We start from the raw sequence: 22,500 nt of genomic DNA, 5'->3' as shown, positions 1-22,500 counted from the left end.
TATTTGTATTGGAACAGTGTACTCGGTGGAGAAATATAAAGATTTTTTAAAACCTCAAGATGGAGGTACAAGGAGATAGATAACATTTTACTGTTTGATTAATGACAAATTGACAAATCCTTATACCCCTTTTACAATATTAAAATTTTAATAATATTGACAAAAAAAATGCCATACGCTAAATATATATACCCCTTTTACAGGTGGTCAGTGGATAAAATAATAATAATTATATCTGTATTCGTACAGGAACAGTGAGCCTACAATACAGAACATAATAAGCAAAGCATCAGCTGATGAAAAGCGAAATGTGCATGTTCTTGGTGTGCTCAAGTCTGTACGCACCTCAACATGTCTGAAATATAGGTTGTGGTGGCATGGAACCTAAAGCTGCGTTTACACCAAAGTTATTAACAAAATGTGTGTTTCCCTCCTTAAAAATTCTATTAGATTAAACGGAGCTTGACAAACACATATGCACATCATGTGAATGATAAGTTATGTTCAATCTAATAGAATCTATAAGGACGGAAAAATAAACATTTTGTTAATACTTAATCCTGATAGATTCTATTAGATTGAACATAACTTATCATACACATGATGAACATATGTGTTTGTCAAGTTCCGTTCAATCAAATAGAATGTATAAGGATTAAGTATTTTGTTAATAACTTTGGTGTAAACTCAGCTTTATTTATGTCTGAAAATAGGTTGGGGTGGGATGGAACCTAAATGTCTAAAATGTTCAATCGTTTTGATGAAGGCAGAACAATGTTCAGTTCTCTCATTTCCATTGCATTTTAATCAAAAGTGTTCATGTCGGATCCTTATAGTGTGAAGGACCTGTACCAAAAATTTATTAATTACTTAATTTTATTTTATTTATTTTATTTTCTCCTTATTTGGACATAACTTTGAATATCCATTTATTAAATTTCTAGTTAATAATTTTGATTTGTTGGATTGGTACAACTGGACGAAGCCTTGTCGGTTGACCAGCCAGCGATTTCCTCTTCTTCTTGTTCTAAAAGGCCTAGCTGTGGCATCTCAAAATGTAGCATGTGATTTGAATTATGAAATATCTAAATTTTTACTACAAAATTTTTCTTTTAAATTATGCTAAAGTAGCATAAATGTAAATCTACAATGCCTGATTGAATTTTATATTTGAATAACCCCAGTTGGGTAAGTTATACTTGTAACTGTCTCTATGTTGTAGGTTATTCTGCTATTCTATCGAAAATCTCATATTTGCCTAGTTTTTTCATTAATTAATTCTTTATCATCTATAAATTCAATATAAATTTGATTACATCCTATTTTGAAATTTATCAAATAACGTAAAGAAGCTGTTAGAATTTGAATCAACTTTATCCCTCCATGTGTAACTGATTTAAGCCTTCTGATATTTTATAATTTCCTTTTGTTATTTTATTCATCTGAACTATTTTGCTTACTAATTTTACCGTATTCCTCTGAGATTTATTATTATTAAATTATTTGAGATTTGTCATAATAATATTTTATTACCGCTGTTCTTACGGTACCATGTTTCTACAGAATGTATCCTGTAATTAACCTGTCCAACATTGCATGTTAACCACTCTGGTTAACATCAACATGATGCTTGTATCTATTAGATTTTATTCTATTTCTTTTGTTCCAAACAGGTTTTTTTTATTTTACCATTAATTTTGAATGACCGGACAAATATAATACCAGGATAAATACAGGATGAAGGAGACTAAACATTTTCCATAAACTCAAGCAAATTCAACCAAATTTTGGAATTCAAGTACAGTATGAAAGTTAAATTTACAATTCGAAGTGGGGTAAGCAGAACACTTGTTTTACAATTCGGCTTCTAATTCAACCAAGTCCATCGAATTTTATGAGTTTCAAACTTCGTTAATCGTCGCTTATCTACGATTCCACATCACACTGAAGCTTCAGTTGTAGGCCTACCGGGTTACTAACATAGATTTAATAATCAAAACTTGTAAACTGAATATTTTGTAACTTCAGAAATGAAATTGATTTTTAATGTTGAAAATATAAGATTCAATCGGACTTGGCTTAAATTTTATTTCAACCAGGATTGCCAAAATATTCACTGGCCCTCATGACCAGCATTGCTTCCTACTTGTTAGGCAGTCTTATTTGAGATTACTCAAATAGGGTTGGTTACAATTGGTAGCGGAACGTGGTTCTAATGTGGTTCTGCCTTTTAATTTATATGGAAATCTTGGTTGAAATTGAAGTATAATTTATTTAGTATGGTTACTGAGAGAGAGCTTAGTACTGAGCAATTATTTTCATGATTTGTATTTTGTACCGTATTGAATTGTTTCACTTGCTATAACCATCGATTTTGTAATCATGGAAAAACTAAATCAGACTATTTCTGATGAAATTGATCTGAGTAAATTTTTAACTCAGAAAATTATTCCTGATTATCTTGTGAAACCTAACCTTGTTTTTGAACTCATGACCTTGGGAGAAGACTTGTCAAGTCTTGAGTCATGCAATGTGAGTAATCTTAGATCTAGCTATCGTTCATTAGCAGGTAATAGTACCAATCAAATTATTCATAATTTGTCAAGTTATAATGAGTCAGTCAATTGTCTTAGAGAAAAACTTCCAAAAGTAATGGAACTTATTGACACTGTACAAAATGGTGTGCAAACTGGATATTACAGAACTGTAATCAGAGCTAATGTAGTAAAAATTGAGTCAATATTTATGCATTATTTAAATAGGATGAAACAAATTATTGTATTTTTACAAACTGAGAGTGAAGAAACTTTTGTCTTAACTGAAAATTTGGATGAGCTTTCGAAATTTGCAAAACATTTTATTGATTGTTATAATAGAATTATTGAACTACAAAGCTTGATTGCTCCATCTAGACCACCATCACCGAATCCAGCTGCTTTACTGGAACCTTTTCCTAGTCAATCTAAAGTTGTAATTAATAAAAATTTAGGAACTAGTTCAAAGGATACTTGTGCTGTTACATTGTGTGAACCTGGTACAAGTGGTGAGTCTACAACTGAATTTGAAAATATTGGTCCATCAAAACTCAATCATGGTTATCAAGTTAATAATTTGATCCCTAGACCAACTTTGGAAATTGATTCAAGTTTCTACAATAAATTGAGAAATCCTGTAGAAAGCTTCTTGAAAAATCTTCAGCCTTGTGATGGATTAAATATTGATAGCTTATTGAAATTCTTGGAAGCTGCTATAAAAATTCATGATTTATCAGTTATGTCTGACACAAGCCTATTGCAAATTCTTGTTCCTTATACAACTGGACCTCTAGGTGATAAAATATTGTACTCTTTGAATTCTAATGCTAGCTTCAAACAATTTCACCTTGACTTGTTGAAATATTTTATCCCTCAGCGTCTTCTCTCAACAATTAAGAGAGATAAATTTGATAGATTGCAAGGACCTTGTGAAGCCCTATCATCATACGTGACAAGTATCAAAGAAGCAGCGAAATTATTATTATTGGATGAGAGTGAAGCTGAAATTGTAAGTACAATCATATCTGGTCTTAATCCTCAAGAGAGAAGTAGGTTAGTATTCATGAAAAAACCTGAATCATTCAATGACCTAAATATGCTTGCAGTTCATTCTCAAAATATTGCCTTCATTGATAATGAAAGAATGCATTTGTACAATAATACTTCTGTTCAAAATCATGCTTTTGGCAATTCTAATAATAAAAATCCCAATAAAAATAATTTCAACCGTAGGAATGATAGTGTATGCTACACATGCAATCAGAAAGGTCACATCTCTCGTAATTGTTATTCAAAAAACGAGCGGCGCGGTTTTCCAAAAGACAACACCTGATTTCTAATGCAAGTCTAAAAATAAAAAAGAATTATACTCACAAAAACCAATTAGGAAAGATTAAAAAAGGACTTTGTGGCGTTATCAATTCTAATAATAATCTGCCTTTTATTCCTGTTAGCTTTGGAAATAGCAAAATAACTCAGTCTGCTTTGATTGATACTGGTTCCTCTTACTCCTTTCTTTCATACAACTTATTTCATGAGTTGACTAAAAGTAATGAGGTGGATTTCAATGTATTCAATAAAAACCTGATTTGTTCTGCTGCTAATTCTTCTGATATGACTATAAAAAAGGCTTGTATTATGAAAATCAGATTGCAACATATGACTTGGAAGTTTGAATTCCTTTTGAGTAGTGATTTGCCAGTCAAGATAATACTTGGTGCTAATTTTATAAAAATGTCAGATATGATTATTGATTTACCTAATAATCGATACTTCTTTTGCTTCAACCCTAGTACTACATTTCCTTTAATTCGTGATGCAAACAACAATGCTAATAAAAGAAATTTCTCAGTTAGTAATGTTATTCAAAAAATTATTCCTGGAGATGTTTCTCATCTTTCTGATTTTGAATTGAAAAGGGTGAACAAAATCATTGCTGACTTTCCTGATGTATTGACCAGTAGAGTAGGGAGTACTGATTTAGTACAGTATGATATCAAACTGACTTCAAATAAAATTGTTAGATGTCAACCTTTCCCTCTTACTCCTTTCAAAACTCAGGTTATGAGAAGTAAAATTCAGAAATTATTGGATGATGGAGTTATTGAAAACTCTGACTCTCAGTATAGCAGCCCTTGTTTTCTTGTACCAAAAACTGAAAATCCCACTGAAGAGAAAGATTTCAGACTGGTAGTAGATTATAGGCGTCTAAATCAAAATATTGAATTAATTTCTGCACCAATTGGAAATCTAAATACATCCTTTCATCATTTTTCGAAAGCCAAGTACTTCTCTACTCTTGATTTGAATAATGCTTATGGACAGATTGCTCTTACCGAACGTTCTAAAAAGTTAACTGCTTTCATTACTCCTTTTGCACTTTACCAATATAAAAGAATTCCAAATGGAATTTCTTCTGGAGCTCAAGTACTTTCCAGCCTAATGGAGAAAATATTTGGTGACCTTAGATTTAAAAACGTTTATTTCTATCTTGATGATTTAATTGTATACACTGAAACTCTTGAATCCCACTTAGAAGTACTGAGAGAGGTATTCAACCGTCTTCGTAGTGCAGGTCTAACTGTTAATCCTACCAAAGTCTCATTTTGTGTTCCAAAAATATCTTTTCTTGGACACATTGTCTCTCACAACTCTATTAGCATCGACCCTGATAGAACTAAGGCCATTGTAAACAGTCCTGTACCGAAAAGGGTGAAAGACATTCAGAGATTCATTGGTTTGTTAAATTTTTACCATAAATTCATTCCCGACCTGGCAACCATTGCAGCCCCATTAAATGCACTTCGAAAGAAAGATGTAAAATTCATTTGGAGTACTGAATGCCAGCAAGCATTTGACAAATTGAAAATGATAATTACCCAGCCTCCTGTTTTAAAAATTGCCGATTTTAATCGTAGATTTGTTCTGGAAACAGATGCATCTAGTGTAGGTATTGGCTGTGTCTTGAGTCAGGATTATGACGGTACTCTTGCCCCAATAGCATTTGCATCCAGAACATTATCCACTTTAGAAAGGAAATATTCGGCGTATGAAAAAGAGGCACTTGCTGTGTTATTTGGTATTGAAAAGTTCAGATATTTCTTAGAGCATACGAAATTTACTTTACATACTGACAATAGTGCTCTGCAATGGGTACTTAAGAATCCCAAGCCATTAGGAAGGATAGGCCGGTGGATTCTTAGAATAAGTTCTTTCCAGTTCGATGTCAAACATATCAAGGGTACTGATAATGTGATTGCTGATTATCTAAGTAGGATGTTTGATGAAAATCCTGATAAGGAATCTACTGATAATGTTTCTCCTAATGAATTTGAAAGTCTTGATTCTCCTGCTTTGTGTAACGTTGCTCTATCTGACTTTCCACTATGTTTTACTGAGATTTCTGATTATCAAAAAAAGGATCCGTTCATAATAGAGATAATGAATAAGAAGGAATCTGGAGAAGATATTTTTCCATATTCTATTTCTAAAGGGGTACTTCTTTATAATAGCAGAAATAATCAGGAACCCAAGATTGTTCTTCCTAGTATTTTGAAGCCCATGATTTTCAAATATTATCATGAAACTACTTATGGCGGTCACTCTGGTTTTCTGAAAACACTAAACAAAATAAAACAAAAATTTATTTGGAAGGGTATTTCTAAAGATCTAGTTGCTTTCATCAAGTCCTGCAAGTTATGTTCATTGAGTAAGCCAGCACAAAAAACTAATTATGGTTATCTTTGTTCATCTATTGCTTCACAACCAATGGAAAAAATGTTCTTGGACTTTGTAGGGCCATTACCAAGGACAACAAGTGGTAACACCATGATATTCTCCTGTATGGATGCTTTCACTAAGTATTCATGGCTACTTCCATTACGAAAAGCAACCTCTGAGTCTTTATGTAAGGAGCTTCAGAAAATATTTGTAAACTTTGGTGTCCCTAAATATGTAGTTTCTGATAACGGTCCTCAATTTAAATCAAATTTCTTTAAAAACTTTTGTTTCCAAAAGGGAATTTTGCATATAACTCAAACAGAATATAATCCTAAACCTAACCAAGTAGAAAGAATACATCGTAATTTAAAATCTTGTCTTATTAGCTTTAATCATGACAAACAGAATAAATGGGATTTAACTCTACAGTGGCTTCCCTTAGCATTCAATAGTGCTTTCCATGAGAGTAGCAAGTTTTCTCCTCATGAACTGATGTTTCGTCATAAGGTTAATAATCCTATAAACAATATTTGGAAAATTGATGATATACTACCAACGAAGTTTGTTAAAGATACTAACAAAATATGGAAAGATGCTTATCATAACTTATTGAAGTCTCATAATTCCAGTAAAAAGAGGTATGATATGTATAGAAATCCAATTCCATATAAGATAGGTGATATTGTTTTCCTAAAATCAAATCCTGTTAGTAAAGCATGTAATCAGATTACTGCCAAATTACTTCCCAGGTATTCTGGACCTTATTTGATAAAAGAATGGATTAGTCCAGTCAGTGTGAAATTATTTTCAACCGATGGACAAACATTTGTGCGACGAGCACATGTGAGTCAACTTAAAATGGGAAATAATCCTTAAGTAGACTTTTCTCATAATGAGATTTTTATTGTAATACACATATGTGGTGGACGCACCCATATGTTTGTGGTAGTTACTCTTGTAACTATTCTATTTGTGTAAAATTTTGTTGTGTTCTTTGGAAACTTGTGATTCTGCACAATTATTGTGTCACTTGATTTCTTGTAACATGGTATGATGAAGAATGTACTGTATATTTAAGAATTGTAATTATTATTGCTTCGTAACTAAGTAAGTTACAGTGTATCAATTTAGTTGTATATGTTATTTTGATAATGTGTTATTTGCTCACTAAACTCATTGCTCAGTTTTCTCTCGGTAACTCATGCTAACTCTTGCTTTTCTCTTTGGTAATTTGGATTTTTGAAGTTTTGTCCAATGCTTGTAGATTTTATTTTCTTCTTTGAGCCTTGTCGACCTGATCAATTGACAATGATCTCTCTTCTTTCTCTTTCTCTTCCCTCTACTTTTCATTTTCTTTGGGCGGCCGACCAATTACTCTCCTTTTCTATTTATTTAACTTCTATCTTGAATAAATTTCTGGTACAATTTGGTTCCTAAATTAAATACCCCCAGTTGTGGAGGTTTGTACCAAAAATTTATTAATTACTTAATTTTATTTTATTTATTTTATTTTCTCCTTATTTGGACATAACTTTGAATATCCATTTATTAAATTTCTAGTTAATAATTTTGATTTGTTGGATTGGTACAACTGGACGAAGCCTTGTCGGTTGACCAGCCAGCGATTTCCTCTTCTTCTTGTTCTAAAAGGCCTAGCTGTGGCATCTCAAAATGTAGCATGTGATTTGAATTATGAAATATCTAAATTTTTACTACAAAATTTTTCTTTAAATTATGCTAAAGTAGCATAAATGTAAATCTACAATGCCTGATTGAATTTTATATTTGAATAACCCCAGTTGGGTAAGTTATACTTGTAACTGTCTCTATGTTGTAGGTTATTCTGCTATTCTATCGAAAATCTCATATTTGCCTAGTTTTTTCATTAATTAATTCTTTATCATCTATAAATTCAATATAAATTTGATTACATCCTATTTTGAAATTTATCAAATAACGTAAAGAAGCTGTTAGAATTTGAATCAACTTTATCCCTCCATGTGTAACTGATTTAAGCCTTCTGATATTTTATAATTTCCTTTTGTTATTTTATTCATCTGAACTATTTTGCTTACTAATTTTACCGTATTCCTCTGAGATTTATTATTATTAAATTATTTGAGATTTGTCATAATAATATTTTATTACCGCTGTTCTTACGGTACCATGTTTCTACAGAATGTATCCTGTAATTAACCTGTCCAACATTGCATGTTAACCACTCTGGTTAACATCAACATGATGCTTGTATCTATTAGATTTTATTCTATTTCTTTTGTTCCAAACAGGTTTTTTTTTTATTTTACCATTAATTTTGAATGACCGGACAAATATAATACCAGGATAAATACAGGATGAAGGAGACTACACATTTTCCATAAACTCAAGCAAATTCAACCAAATATTTTGGAATTCCAGTACAGTATGAAAGTTAAATTTACAATTCGAAGTGGGGTAAGCAGAACACTTGTTTTACAATTCGGCTTCTAATTCAACCAAGTCCATCGAATTTTATGAGTTTCAAACTTCGTTAATCGTCGCTTATCTACGATTCCACATCACACTGAAGCTTCAGTTGTAGGCCTACCGGGTTACTAACATAGATTTAATAATCAAAACTTGTAAACTGAATATTTTGTAACTTCAGAAATGAAATTGATTTTAATGTTGAAAATATAAGATTCAATCGGACTTGGCTTAAATTTTATTTCAACCAGGATTGCCAAAATATTCACTGGCCCTCATGACCAGCATTGCTTCCTACTTGTTAGGCAGTCTTATTTGAGATTACTCAAATAGGGTTGGTTACAATTGGTAGCGGAACGTGGTTCTAATGTGGTTCTGCCTTTTAATTTATATGGAAATCTTGGTTGAAATTGAAGTATAATTTATTTAGTATGGTTACTGAGAGAGAGCTTAGTACTGAGCAATTATTTTCATGATTTGTATTTTGTACCGTATTGAATTGTTTCACTTGCTATAACCATCGATTTTGTAATCATGGAAAAACTAAATCAGACTATTTCTGATGAAATTGATCTGAGTAAATTTTTAACTCAGAAAATTATTCCTGATTATCTTGTGAAACCTAACCTTGTTTTTGAACTCATGACCTTGGGAGAAGACTTGTCAAGTCTTGAGTCATGCAATGTGAGTAATCTTAGATCTAGCTATCGTTCATTAGCAGGTAATAGTACCAATCAAATTATTCATAATTTGTCAAGTTATAATGAGTCAGTCAATTGTCTTAGAGAAAAACTTCCAAAAGTAATGGAACTTATTGACACTGTACAAAATGGTGTGCAAACTGGATATTACAGAACTGTAATCAGAGCTAATGTAGTAAAAATTGAGTCAATATTTATGCATTATTTAAATAGGATGAAACAAATTATTGTATTTTTACAAACTGAGAGTGAAGAAACTCTTGTCTTAACTGAAAATTTGGATGAGCTTTCGAATTTTGCAAAACATTTTATTGATTGTTATAATAGAATTATTGAACTACAAAGCTTGATTGCTCCATCTAGACCACCATCACCGAATCCAGCTGCTTTACTGGAACCTTTTCCTAGTCAATCTAAAGTTGTAATTAATAAAAATTTAGGAACTAGTTCAAAGGATACTTGTGCTGTTACATTGTGTGAACCTGGTACAAGTGGTGAGTCTACAACTGAATTTGAAAATATTGGTCCATCAAAACTCAATCATGGTTATCAAGTTAATAATTTGATCCCTAGACCAACTTTGGAAATTGATTCAAGTTTCTACAATAAATTGAGAAATCCTGTAGAAAGCTTCTTGAAAAATCTTCAGCCTTGTGATGGATTAAATATTGATAGCTTATTGAAATTCTTGGAAGCTGCTATAAAAATTCATGATTTATCAGTTATGTCTGACACAAGCCTATTGCAAATTCTTGTTCCTTATACAACTGGACCTCTAGGTGATAAAATATTGTACTCTTTGAATTCTAATGCTAGCTTCAAACAATTTCACCTTGACTTGTTGAAATATTTTATCCCTCAGCGTCTTCTCTCAACAATTAAGAGAGATAAATTTGATAGATTGCAAGGACCTTGTGAAGCCCTATCATCATACGTGACAAGTATCAAAGAAGCAGCGAAATTATTATTATTGGATGAGAGTGAAGCTGAAATTGTAAGTACAATCATATCTGGTCTTAATCCTCAAGAGAGAAGTAGGTTAGTATTCATGAAAAAACCTGAATCATTCAATGACCTAAATATGCTTGCAGTTCATTCTCAAAATATTGCCTTCATTGATAATGAAAGAATGCATTTGTACAATAATACTTCTGTTCAAAATCATGCTTTTGGCAATTCTAATAATAAAAATCCCAATAAAAATAATTTCAACCGTAGGAATGATAGTGTATGCTACACATGCAATCAGAAAGGTCACATCTCTCGTAATTGTTATTCAAAAAACGAGCGGCGCGGTTTTCCAAAAGACAACACCTGATTTCTAATGCAAGTCTAAAAATAAAAAAGAATTATACTCACAAAAACCAATTAGGAAAGATTAAAAAAGGACTTTGTGGCGTTATCAATTCTAATAATAATCTGCCTTTTATTCCTGTTAGCTTTGGAAATAGCAAAATAACTCAGTCTGCTTTGATTGATACTGGTTCCTCTTACTCCTTTCTTTCATACAACTTATTTCATGAGTTGACTAAAAGTAATGAGGTGGATTTCAATGTATTCAATAAAAACCTGATTTGTTCTGCTGCTAATTCTTCTGATATGACTATAAAAAAGGCTTGTATTATGAAAATCAGATTGCAACATATGACTTGGAAGTTTGAATTCCTTTTGAGTAGTGATTTGCCAGTCAAGATAATACTTGGTGCTAATTTTATAAAAATGTCAGATATGATTATTGATTTACCTAATAATCGATACTTCTTTTGCTTCAACCCTAGTACTACATTTCCTTTAATTCGTGATGCAAACAACAATGCTAATAAAAGAAATTTCTCGGTTAGTAATGTTATTCAAAAAATTATTCCTGGAGATGTTTCTCATCTTTCTGATTTTGAATTGAAAAGGGTGAACAAAATCATTGCTGACTTTCCTGATGTATTGACCAGTAGAGTAGGGAGTACTGATTTAGTACAGTATGATATCAAACTGACTTCAAATAAAATTGTTAGATGTCAACCTTTCCCTCTTACTCCTTTCAAAACTCAGGTTATGAGAAGTAAAATTCAGAAATTATTGGATGATGGAGTTATTGAAAACTCTGACTCTCAGTATAGCAGCCCTTGTTTTCTTGTACCAAAAACTGAAAATCCCACTGAAGAGAAAGATTTCAGACTGGTAGTAGATTATAGGCGTCTAAATCAAAATATTGAATTAATTTCTGCACCAATTGGAAATCTAAATACATCCTTTCATCATTTTTCGAAAGCCAAGTACTTCTCTACTCTTGATTTGAATAATGCTTATGGACAGATTGCTCTTACCGAACGTTCTAAAAAGTTAACTGCTTTCATTACTCCTTTTGCACTTTACCAATATAAAAGAATTCCAAATGGAATTTCTTCTGGAGCTCAAGTACTTTCCAGCCTAATGGAGAAAATATTTGGTGACCTTAGATTTAAAAACGTTTATTTCTATCTTGATGATTTAATTGTATACACTGAAACTCTTGAATCCCACTTAGAAGTACTGAGAGAGGTATTCAACCGTCTTCGTAGTGCAGGTCTAACTGTTAATCCTACCAAAGTGTCATTTTGTGTTCCAAAAATATCTTTTCTTGGACACATTGTCTCTCACAACTCTATTAGCATCGACCCTGATAGAACTAAGGCCATTGTAAACAGTCCTGTACCGAAAAGGGTGAAAGACATTCAGAGATTCATTGGTTTGTTAAATTTTTACCATAAATTCATTCCCGACCTGGCAACCATTGCAGCCCCATTAAATGCACTTCGAAAGAAAGATGTAAAATTCATTTGGAGTACTGAATGCCAGCAAGCATTTGACAAATTGAAAATGATAATTACCCAGCCTCCTGTTTTAAAAATTGCCGATTTTAATCGTAGATTTGTTCTGGAAACAGATGCATCTAGTGTAGGTATTGGCTGTGTCTTGAGTCAGGATTATGACGGTACTCTTGCCCCAATAGCATTTGCATCCAGAACATTATCCACTTTAGAAAGGAAATATTCGGCGTATGAAAAAGAGGCACTTGCTGTGTTATTTGGTATTGAAAAGTTCAGATATTTCTTAGAGCATACGAAATTTACTTTACATACTGACAATAGTGCTCTGCAATGGGTACTTAAGAATCCCAAGCCATTAGGAAGGATAGGCCGGTGGATTCTTAGAATAAGTTCTTTCCAGTTCGATGTCAAACATATCAAGGGTACTGATAATGTGATTGCTGATTATCTAAGTAGGATGTTTGATGAAAATCCTGATAAGGAATCTACTGATAATGTTTCTCCTAATGAATTTGAAAGTCTTGATTCTCCTGCTTTGTGTAACGTTGCTCTATCTGACTTTCCACTATGTTTTACTGAGATTTCTGATTATCAAAAAAAGGATCCGTTCATAATAGAGATAATGAATAAGAAGGAATCTGGAGAAGATATTTTTCCATATTCTATTTCTAAAGGGGTACTTCTTTATAATAGCAGAAATAATCAGGAACCCAAGATTGTTCTTCCTAGTATTTTGAAGCCCATGATTTTCAAATATTATCATGAAACTACTTATGGCGGTCACTCTGGTTTTCTGAAAACACTAAACAAAATAAAACAAAAATTTATTTGGAAGGGTATTTCTAAAGATCTAGTTGCTTTCATCAAGTCCTGCAAGTTATGTTCATTGAGTAAGCCAGCACAAAAAACTAATTATGGTTATCTTTGTTCATCTATTGCTTCACAACCAATGGAAAAAATGTTCTTGGACTTTGTAGGGCCATTACCAAGGACAACAAGTGGTAACACCATGATATTCTCCTGTATGGATGCTTTCACTAAGTATTCATGGCTACTTCCATTACGAAAAGCAACCTCTGAGTCTTTATGTAAGGAGCTTCAGAAAATATTTGTAAACTTTGGTGTCCCTAAATATGTAGTTTCTGATAACGGTCCTCAATTTAAATCAAATTTCTTTAAAAACTTTTGTTTCCAAAAGGGAATTTTGCATATAACTCAAACAGAATATAATCCTAAACCTAACCAAGTAGAAAGAATACATCGTAATTTAAAATCTTGTCTTATTAGCTTTAATCATGACAAACAGAATAAATGGGATTTAACTCTACAGTGGCTTCCCTTAGCATTCAATAGTGCTTTCCATGAGAGTAGCAAGTTTTCTCCTCATGAACTGATGTTTCGTCATAAGGTTAATAATCCTATAAACAATATTTGGAAAATTGATGATATACTACCAACGAAGTTTGTTAAAGATACTAACAAAATATGGAAAGATGCTTATCATAACTTATTGAAGTCTCATAATTCCAGTAAAAAGAGGTATGATATGTATAGAAATCCAATTCCATATAAGATAGGTGATATTGTTTTCCTAAAATCAAATCCTGTTAGTAAAGCATGTAATCAGATTACTGCCAAATTACTTCCCAGGTATTCTGGACCTTATTTGATAAAAGAATGGATTAGTCCAGTCAGTGTGAAATTATTTTCAACCGATGGACAAACATTTGTGCGACGAGCACATGTGAGTCAACTTAAAATGGGAAATAATCCTTAAGTAGACTTTTCTCATAATGAGATTTTTATTGTAATACACATATGTGGTGGACGCACCCATATGTTTGTGGTAGTTACTCTTGTAACTATTCTATTTGTGTAAAATTTTGTTGTGTTCTTTGGAAACTTGTGATTCTGCACAATTATTGTGTCACTTGATTTCTTGTAACATGGTATGATGAAGAATGTACTGTATATTTAAGAATTGTAATTATTATTGCTTCGTAACTAAGTAAGTTACAGTGTATCAATTTAGTTGTATATGTTATTTTGATAATGTGTTATTTGCTCACTAAACTCATTGCTCAGTTTTCTCTCGGTAACTCATGCTAACTCTTGCTTTTCTCTTTGGTAATTTGGATTTTTGAAGTTTTGTCCAATGCTTGTAGATTTTATTTTCTTCTTTGAGCCTTGTCGACCTGATCAATTGACAATGATCTCTCTTCTTTCTCTTTCTCTTCCCTCTACTTTCCATTTTCTTTGGGCGGCCGACCAATTACTCTCCTTTTCTATTTATTTAACTTCTATCTTGAATAAATTTCTGGTACAATTTGGTTCCTAAATTAAATACCCCCAGTTGTGGAGGTTTGTACCAAAAATTTATTAATTACTTAATTTTATTTTATTTATTTTATTTTCTCCTTATTTGGACATAACTTTGAATATCCATTTATTAAATTTCTAGTTAATAATTTTGATTTGTTGGATTGGTACAACTGGACGAAGCCTTGTCGGTTGACCAGCCAGCGATTTCCTCTTCTTCTTGTTCTAAAAGGCCTAGCTGTGGCATCTCAAAATGTAGCATGTGATTTGAATTATGAAATATCTAAATTTTTACTACAAAATTTTCTTTTAAATTATGCTAAAGTAGCATAAATGTAAATCTACAATGCCTGATTGAATTTTATATTTGAATAACCCCAGTTGGGTAAGTTATACTTGTAACTGTCTCTATGTTGTAGGTTATTCTGCTATTCTATCGAAAATCTCATATTTGCCTAGTTTTTTCATTAATTAATTCTTTATCATCTATAAATTCAATATAAATTTGATTACATCCTATTTTGAAATTTATCAAATAACGTAAAGAAGCTGTTAGAATTTGAATCAACTTTATCCCTCCATGTGTAACTGATTTAAGCCTTCTGATATTTTATAATTTCCTTTTGTTATTTTATTCATCTGAACTATTTTGCTTACTAATTTTACCGTATTCCTCTGAGATTTATTATTATTAAATTATTTGAGATTTGTCATAATAATATTTTATTACCGCTGTTCTTACGGTACCATGTTTCTACAGAATGTATCCTGTAATTAACCTGTCCAACATTGCATGTTAACCACTCTGGTTAACATCAACATGATGCTTGTATCTATTAGATTTTATTCTATTTCTTTTGTTCCAAACAGGTTTTTTTTTATTTTACCATTAATTTTGAATGACCGGACAAATATAATACCAGGATAAATACAGGATGAAGGAGACTAAACATTTTCCATAAACTCAAGCAACCAAATTTTGGAATTCAAGTACAGTATGAAAGTTAAATTTACAATTCGAAGTGGGGTAAGCAGAACACTTGTTTTACAATTCGGCTTCTAATTCAACCAAGTCCATCGAATTTTATGAGTTTCAAACTTCGTTAATCGTCGCTTATCTACGATTCCACATCACACTGAAGCTTCAGTTGTAGGCCTACCGGGTTACTAACATAGATTTAATAATCAAAACTTGTAAACTGAATATTTTGTAACTTCAGAAATGAAATTGATTTTAAATGTTGAAAATATAAGATTCAATCGGACTTGGCTTAAATTTTATTTCAACCAGGATTGCCAAAATATTCACTGGCCCTCATGACCAGCATTGCTTCCTACTTGTTAGGCAGTCTTATTTGAGATTACTCAAATAGGGTTGGTTACAATTGGTAGCGGAACGTGGTTCTAATGTGGTTCTGCCTTTTTAATTTATATGGAAATCTTGGTTGAAATTGAAGTATAATTTATTTAGTATGGTTACTGAGAGAGAGCTTAGTACTGAGCAATTATTTTCATGATTTGTATTTTGTACCGTATTGAATTGTTTCACTTGCTATAACCATCGATTTTGTAATCATGGAAAAACTAAATCAGACTATTTCTGATGAAATTGATCTGAGTAAATTTTTAACTCAGAAAATTATTCCTGATTATCTTGTGAAACCTAACCTTGTTTTTGAACTCATGACCTTGGGAGAAGACTTGTCAAGTCTTGAGTCATGCAATGTGAGTAATCTTAGATCTAGCTATCGTTCATTAGCAGGTAATAGTACCAATCAAATTATTCATAATTTGTCAAGTTATAATGAGTCAGTCAATTGTCTTAGAGAAAAACTTCCAAAAGTAATGGAACTTATTGACACTGTACAAAATGGTGTGCAAACTGGATATTACAGAACTGTAATCAGAGCTAATGTAGTAAAAATTGAGTCAATATTTATGCATTATTTAAATAGGATGAAACAAATTATTGTATTTTTACAAACTGAGAGTGAAGAAACTCTTGTCTTAACTGAAAATTTGGATGAGCTTTCGAATTTTGCAAAACATTTTATTGATTGTTATAATAGTAGAAAGAATACATCGTAATTTAAAATCTTGTCTTATTAGCTTTAATCATGACAAACAGAATAAATGGGATTTAACTCTACAGTGGCTTCCCTTAGCATTCAATAGTGCTTTCCATGAGAGTAGCAAGTTTTCTCCTCATGAACTGATGTTTCGTCATAAGGTTAATAATCCTATAAACAATATTTGGAAAATTGATGATATACTACCAACGAAGTTTGTTAAAGATACTAACAAAATATGGAAAGATGCTTATCATAACTTATTGAAGTCTCATAATTCCAGTAAAAAGAGGTATGATATGTATAGAAATCCAATTCCATATAAGATAGGTGATATTGTTTTCCTAAAATCAAATCCTGTTAGTAAAGCATGTAATCAGATTACTGCCAAATTACTTCCCAGGTATTCTGGACCTTATTTGATAAAAGAATGGATTAGTCCAGTCAGTGTGAAATTATTTTCAACCGATGGACAAAAATTTGTGCGACGAGCACATGTGAGTCAACTTAAAATGGGAAATAATCCTTAAGTAGACTTTTCTCATAATGAGATTTTTATTGTAATACACATATGTGGTGGACGCACCCATATGTTTGTGGTAGTTACTCTTGTAACTATTCTATTTGTGTAAAATTTTGTTGTGTTCTTTGGAAACTTGTGATTCTGCACAATTATTGTGTCACTTGATTTCTTGTAACATGGTATGATGAAGAATGTACTGTATATTTAAGAATTGTAATTATTATTGCTTCGTAACTAAGTAAGTTACAGTGTATCAATTTAGTTGTATATGTTATTTTGATAATGTGTTATTTGCTCACTAAACTCATTGCTCAGTTTTCTCTCGGTAACTCATGCTAACTCTTGCTTTTCTCTTTGGTAATTTGGATTTTTGAAGTTTTGTCCAATGCTTGTAGATTTTATTTTCTTCTTTGAGCCTTGTCGACCTGATCAATTGACAATGATCTCTCTTCTTTCTCTTTCTCTTCCCTCTACTTTCCATTTTCTTTGGGCGGCCGACCAATTACTCTCCTTTTCTATTTATTTAACTTCTATCTTGAATAAATTTCTGGTACAATTTGGTTCCTAAATTAAATACCCCCAGTTGTGGAGGTTTGTACCAAAAATTTATTAATTACTTAATTTTAGGAAGATAATGGAAGGAGAGCGTTGCCGATTCTCTGCCTTACCACTGCCATATACTATAGTGAGGTCCACGTTATAATGGCAGTGGAGGAAGATAGGGGACCAGCGTTGCCGATTCTCTGCCTTACCACTGCCATAGATTATAGTGAGGTCCACGTTATAATGGCAGTGGAGGAAGATAGGGGACCAGCGTTGCCGATTCTCTGCCTTACCACTGCCATAGACTATAGTGAGGTCCACGTTATAATGGAAGTTGAGGAAGATAGAAGAACAGCGTTGCCGATTCTCTGCCTTGCTACTTCCATAGATTATAAGAGTCACGTTGTAATGACAGTGGAGAAAAATGGGAGGAGAGCGTTGCCGATTCTCTACCTTGCTACTTCCATAGATTATAAGAGTCACGTTGTAATTCCATATAGTGAGGTTCACGTTATAATGGCAATTGAGGAAGATAGAAGAACAGCGTTGCCGATTCTCTACCTTGCTACTTCCATAGATTATAAGAGTCACGTTGTAATTCCATATAGTGAGGTTCACGTTATAATGGCAATTGAGGAAGATAGAAGAACAGCGTTGCCGATTCTCTACCTTACTACTTCCATAGATTATAAGAGTCACGTTGTAATGACAGTGGAGAAAAATGGGAGGAGAGCGTTGCCGATTCTCTGCCTTACCACTGCCATAGACTATAGTGAGGTCCACGTTATAATGGCAGTGGAGGAAGATAGGGGACCAGCGTTGCCGATTCTCTGCATTACCACTGCCATAGACTATAGTGAGGTCCACGTTATAATGGCAGTTGAGGAAGATAGGGGACCAGCGTTGCCGATTCTCTGCCTTACCACTTCCATAGATTATAAGAGTCACGTTGTAATTCCATATAGTGAGGTTCACGTTATAATGGCAATTGAGGAAGATAGAAGAACAGCGTTGCCGATTCTCTGCCTTACCACTTCCATAGATTATAAGAGTTACGTTGTAATTCCATATAGTGAGGTTCACGTTATAATGGCAATTGAGGAAGATAGAAGAACAGCGTTGCCGATTCTCTGCATTACCACTGCCATAGACTATAGTGAGGTCCACGTTATAATGGCAATTGAGGAAGATAGAAGAACAGCGTTGCCGATTCTCTACCTTGCTACTTCCATAGATTATAAGAGTCACGTTGTAATTCCATATAGTGAGGTTCACGTTATAATGGCAATTGAGGAAGATAGAAGAACAGCGTTGCCGATTCTCTGCCTTACCACTGCCATAGACTATAGTGAGGTCCACGTTATAATGGCAGTTGAGAAAGATAGGAGAACAGCGTTGCCGATTCTCTGCATTACCACTGCCATAGACTATAGTGAGGTCCACGTTATAATGGCAGTGGAGGAAGATAGGGGACCAGCGTTGCCGATTCTCTGCCTTACCACTTCCATAGATTATAAGAGTCACGTTGTAATGACAGTGGAGAAAAATGGGAGGAGAGCGTTGCCGATTCTCTGCATTACCACTGCCATAGACTATAGTGAGGTCCACGTTATAATGGCAGTTGAGGAAGATAGGGGAACAGCGTTGCCGATTCTCTTCCTTACCACTGCCATAGACTCTAGTGAGGTATAATGGCAGTGGAGGAAGATAGAGGAACAGCGTTGTCGATTCTCTGCCTTGCAACTGCCTTCTATAGAGGATAGCTGATACCGGTATATCTGATGTAATATTGACTGTTAATTATTGATTAAAATAAACGATTATATTTCATTCGTTGAGAACAAATATTTTTCAATTATTTGATAATGGATTTTCTTAATTCAGACTGAATATTTTGTTGATCAATCACCTTTCTACATTGTTGAAAAACGAACTGGAACGTTACAGAGCTACAGAAGGAAAGCGCCAACTGCTTTGTCGAATGATAGACAAGGATAGCAATACCAATGTTCATAAAATACTACCATTATAACGTGGACCTCACTATATACAAAGTACAGTGAGGCCCACGTTATAATGGCAGTGGAGAAAGATAACAGAACAACGTTGCCGATCGTCTGTCTTGTCAATGCCTTCTATAGACGGTAGCTGATACAGGTTTTTTGATGTAATATTAACTGTTCATTCTCGTTTATAATCAATAATATTCAATTCGTCAAGAGTGAGTTTTTTTTCAATGATTTAAAAAATGGATTATCATAATTGAGACTAAATATTTTGTTGATTAAAAAATAACATTTCTACAATGTTAAAAGACGATCTGGTGCGTTGCAGAGCTAGAAAAGGATAGCGCTATCTGCTTTGTCGAATGATAGACAAGGATAGCAACACCAATGTTGATCAAATACTGCCATTATAACGTGGACCTCACTGTAAACAAAGAGGTAAGATGATCATAGACACTAACCATGATGGAGAGCTGCCGATGGATATCCGAGATCGACGCCCACCCAAGGCATCAGTTCTCCCTCTTCGTCTGACACCTCTTCGTCTTTCACTTCCTGCTTCACGCGCATCGCCAAAGGATCTTCTTCTTCCGTTGGACATGGCTGCCAAAAAAAAAAACAACAATTATTATCACAGGTACAGTAAAACAAGAATATAAACATATCTTTATACATTTCCAATATTCTAATAATTGTAACTAAGGATTATATTGAGACAGAATTCTGCAGGATTTTTTATTTTACAGTTATTATACATAAGAATTCTTTCCCCACACACGGATCAATAGTCTATGTGGGGAAATATTTATTTCTTGATGGATTGAATTGTAATGTTAAGGTTTTATTAATGTATTTTTGTTGATGGAAATTAAATTGAATTGAGATGAGGTGTTTTTGTTGAAAGTGACATTAATTTGTTACAGGTTACAGTTTTTGTTCTTCAGGATCTTTTTATATTTGCACTGTATTCAGAAATGCTGTGGAACTTCTCCATGATGAGGTGGAAGAGTAAATATTACACAAATATTGTCAAATCCACAAAAATAAGTTTATTTAAAACCACACTCGAGTTTCAACGTCATACTTGGCATCATCTTCAAGTCTGGTTTTAAATAAACTTATTTTTGTGGATTTGACAATATTTGTGTAATAACTCTTTCACCTCATCATGGAGAAGTTCCACAACATTTCTGAATACAGTGCAAATATAAAAAGATCCTGAAGAACAAAAAATGTAACCTGTAACAAATTAATGTCACTTCCAACAAAACAATCAGTATACCCTTGAATAACGTACTACAAAACATTGAGCAGCAGAATATAATGTATGGATGAAGCCCTATGATTGGCCATTAGCTGTTGGCCAATGGAAGTTTAGCTCTACTGTCATTGGCCGAGGCTAGACACGCTCAAAGTATTCCACAGTAGATCTCAACCTTCATTGGTCAACAGCTAATGGCCAATCATAGGGCTTCATCCACACCATAAGGCTCCTACATTCTTCTGCTTGATGTTCAAGCTTTCAATTTAATATAGATTGAAGGGTGAAGTTCTAAGATCTGATTACACAATAACACAGAAGGATAGATCTTCAAATTGTAGTCATGAAAAAAAGTACAAAAAAGTCTTATTTTAATGTAATTGGTTGCATCAATAACCTCGTTAAGGTGAGGAAATCCCCTTAATCATTTGAGATGTAATCACACTGGGAAGAATACGTTATCTGAATAAATAATTCGTACATGCTGCTTCTATCCTCAATCATCTTCACAGTATAAAATAAAACACAAATTCCTGTAATCATTTGAGACGAAATCACACTGAGAAGAATACACTATCTGAACACTGGATAGATAATTCGGACAAGCTGTTTCTATCCTTAATCATCTTCAAAGTATAAAATAAAACATAGATTGAATGTGATTACAGAAACTGTCAACACTTCTTTGACGTTGCAGAGTGTGCAAAGCAACTGTCAACAGCAATTAACAAAGAATAGAAACGAAACAAACCGAAAAGAATGGAAGTGATAATCGGGTGGATGTGCCTCGAAAAGTGCAAGTCAGTGCAGACTGCAGACCTCACGAGCGATGCATGCGATGGGAATCTCATACAACCTGGACAACATTCCAGCCTAGGCTACACGTCTACGCGTAGGGGCTGGACAGGTTATCTGGATTACAAGCAGAGAAAACTTCCATACAATGCTGTATTCTGTGATACAGGTTACAACTTTGCAACCCTGTTGCTACAATACTGGAAAACATGAATGTTTTGTAAGACGTTCATTGAAAAATAGTTGTGCAGAAACAGTAATAATCCTACTGTAATAATTAAAGTTTTCAAAATAATAAAATAGTTTTATTACCAGCCTGTGAACAGGCTGATTGACCTCCTCTTGCGGAACGTAATGCATCATGGGCCCATGTAAATAAAACCAGAGCAAATGCTCATAAGCATGAGCATGGAGCATAAGGTTTTGTTTATGAGTACTAGGTAGAAGCATAAGCATTCGCTCATTTTTATATGAATAAGCTTTACCTTATGCTGTTGAACTCTGTAGCAAATGCTCACGTATTTTAAAGATTTTTCATCAGCTGAATGGCCTTTGTGCCCTTAGCCCTTACTTTGTTTTTATAGCTCACGCAAGCGCTAAATATGCAAGTAGGAGACACCGCTTGTGTTTGCGTCGTCTGCTCTGTTTTCTATTTATGAATAGAGTTTTAGGTTAGTTGAGTTTAGAATTTTGAAATGGTAGCGTGAAGAAATGTCATCTCTATAATAATCTTCAGCATATTCTTATAATACCAATAGC

At 33.2% G+C, this 22,500-nt stretch overlaps 1 protein-coding gene across 2 annotated transcripts in view; it reads right to left on the bottom strand.

Moving 5' to 3' along the window:
* The window catches only part of LOC111052865 (segmentation protein cap'n'collar), a 407,420-nt gene that overhangs the window by 187,998 nt on the left and 196,922 nt on the right, over positions 1-22,500 (bottom strand). For both annotated transcript variants that reach the window (XM_039426538.1, XM_039426537.1), the window contains exon 4: positions 20,147-20,288. In XM_039426538.1, coding sequence (XP_039282472.1) covers positions 20,147-20,288 — 142 coding nt within the window. The remainder of the gene's footprint in view (positions 1-20,146; positions 20,289-22,500) is intronic.

The sequence above is a fragment of the Nilaparvata lugens genome, chromosome 4 (genome assembly GCF_014356525.2).
Source record: "Nilaparvata lugens isolate BPH chromosome 4, ASM1435652v1, whole genome shotgun sequence".
In the NCBI taxonomy this organism is placed as follows: domain Eukaryota; kingdom Metazoa; phylum Arthropoda; class Insecta; order Hemiptera; family Delphacidae; genus Nilaparvata; species Nilaparvata lugens.
Note: the sequence above shows the minus strand (reverse complement) of the source record. Positions and strands in the feature narration are given on the sequence as shown.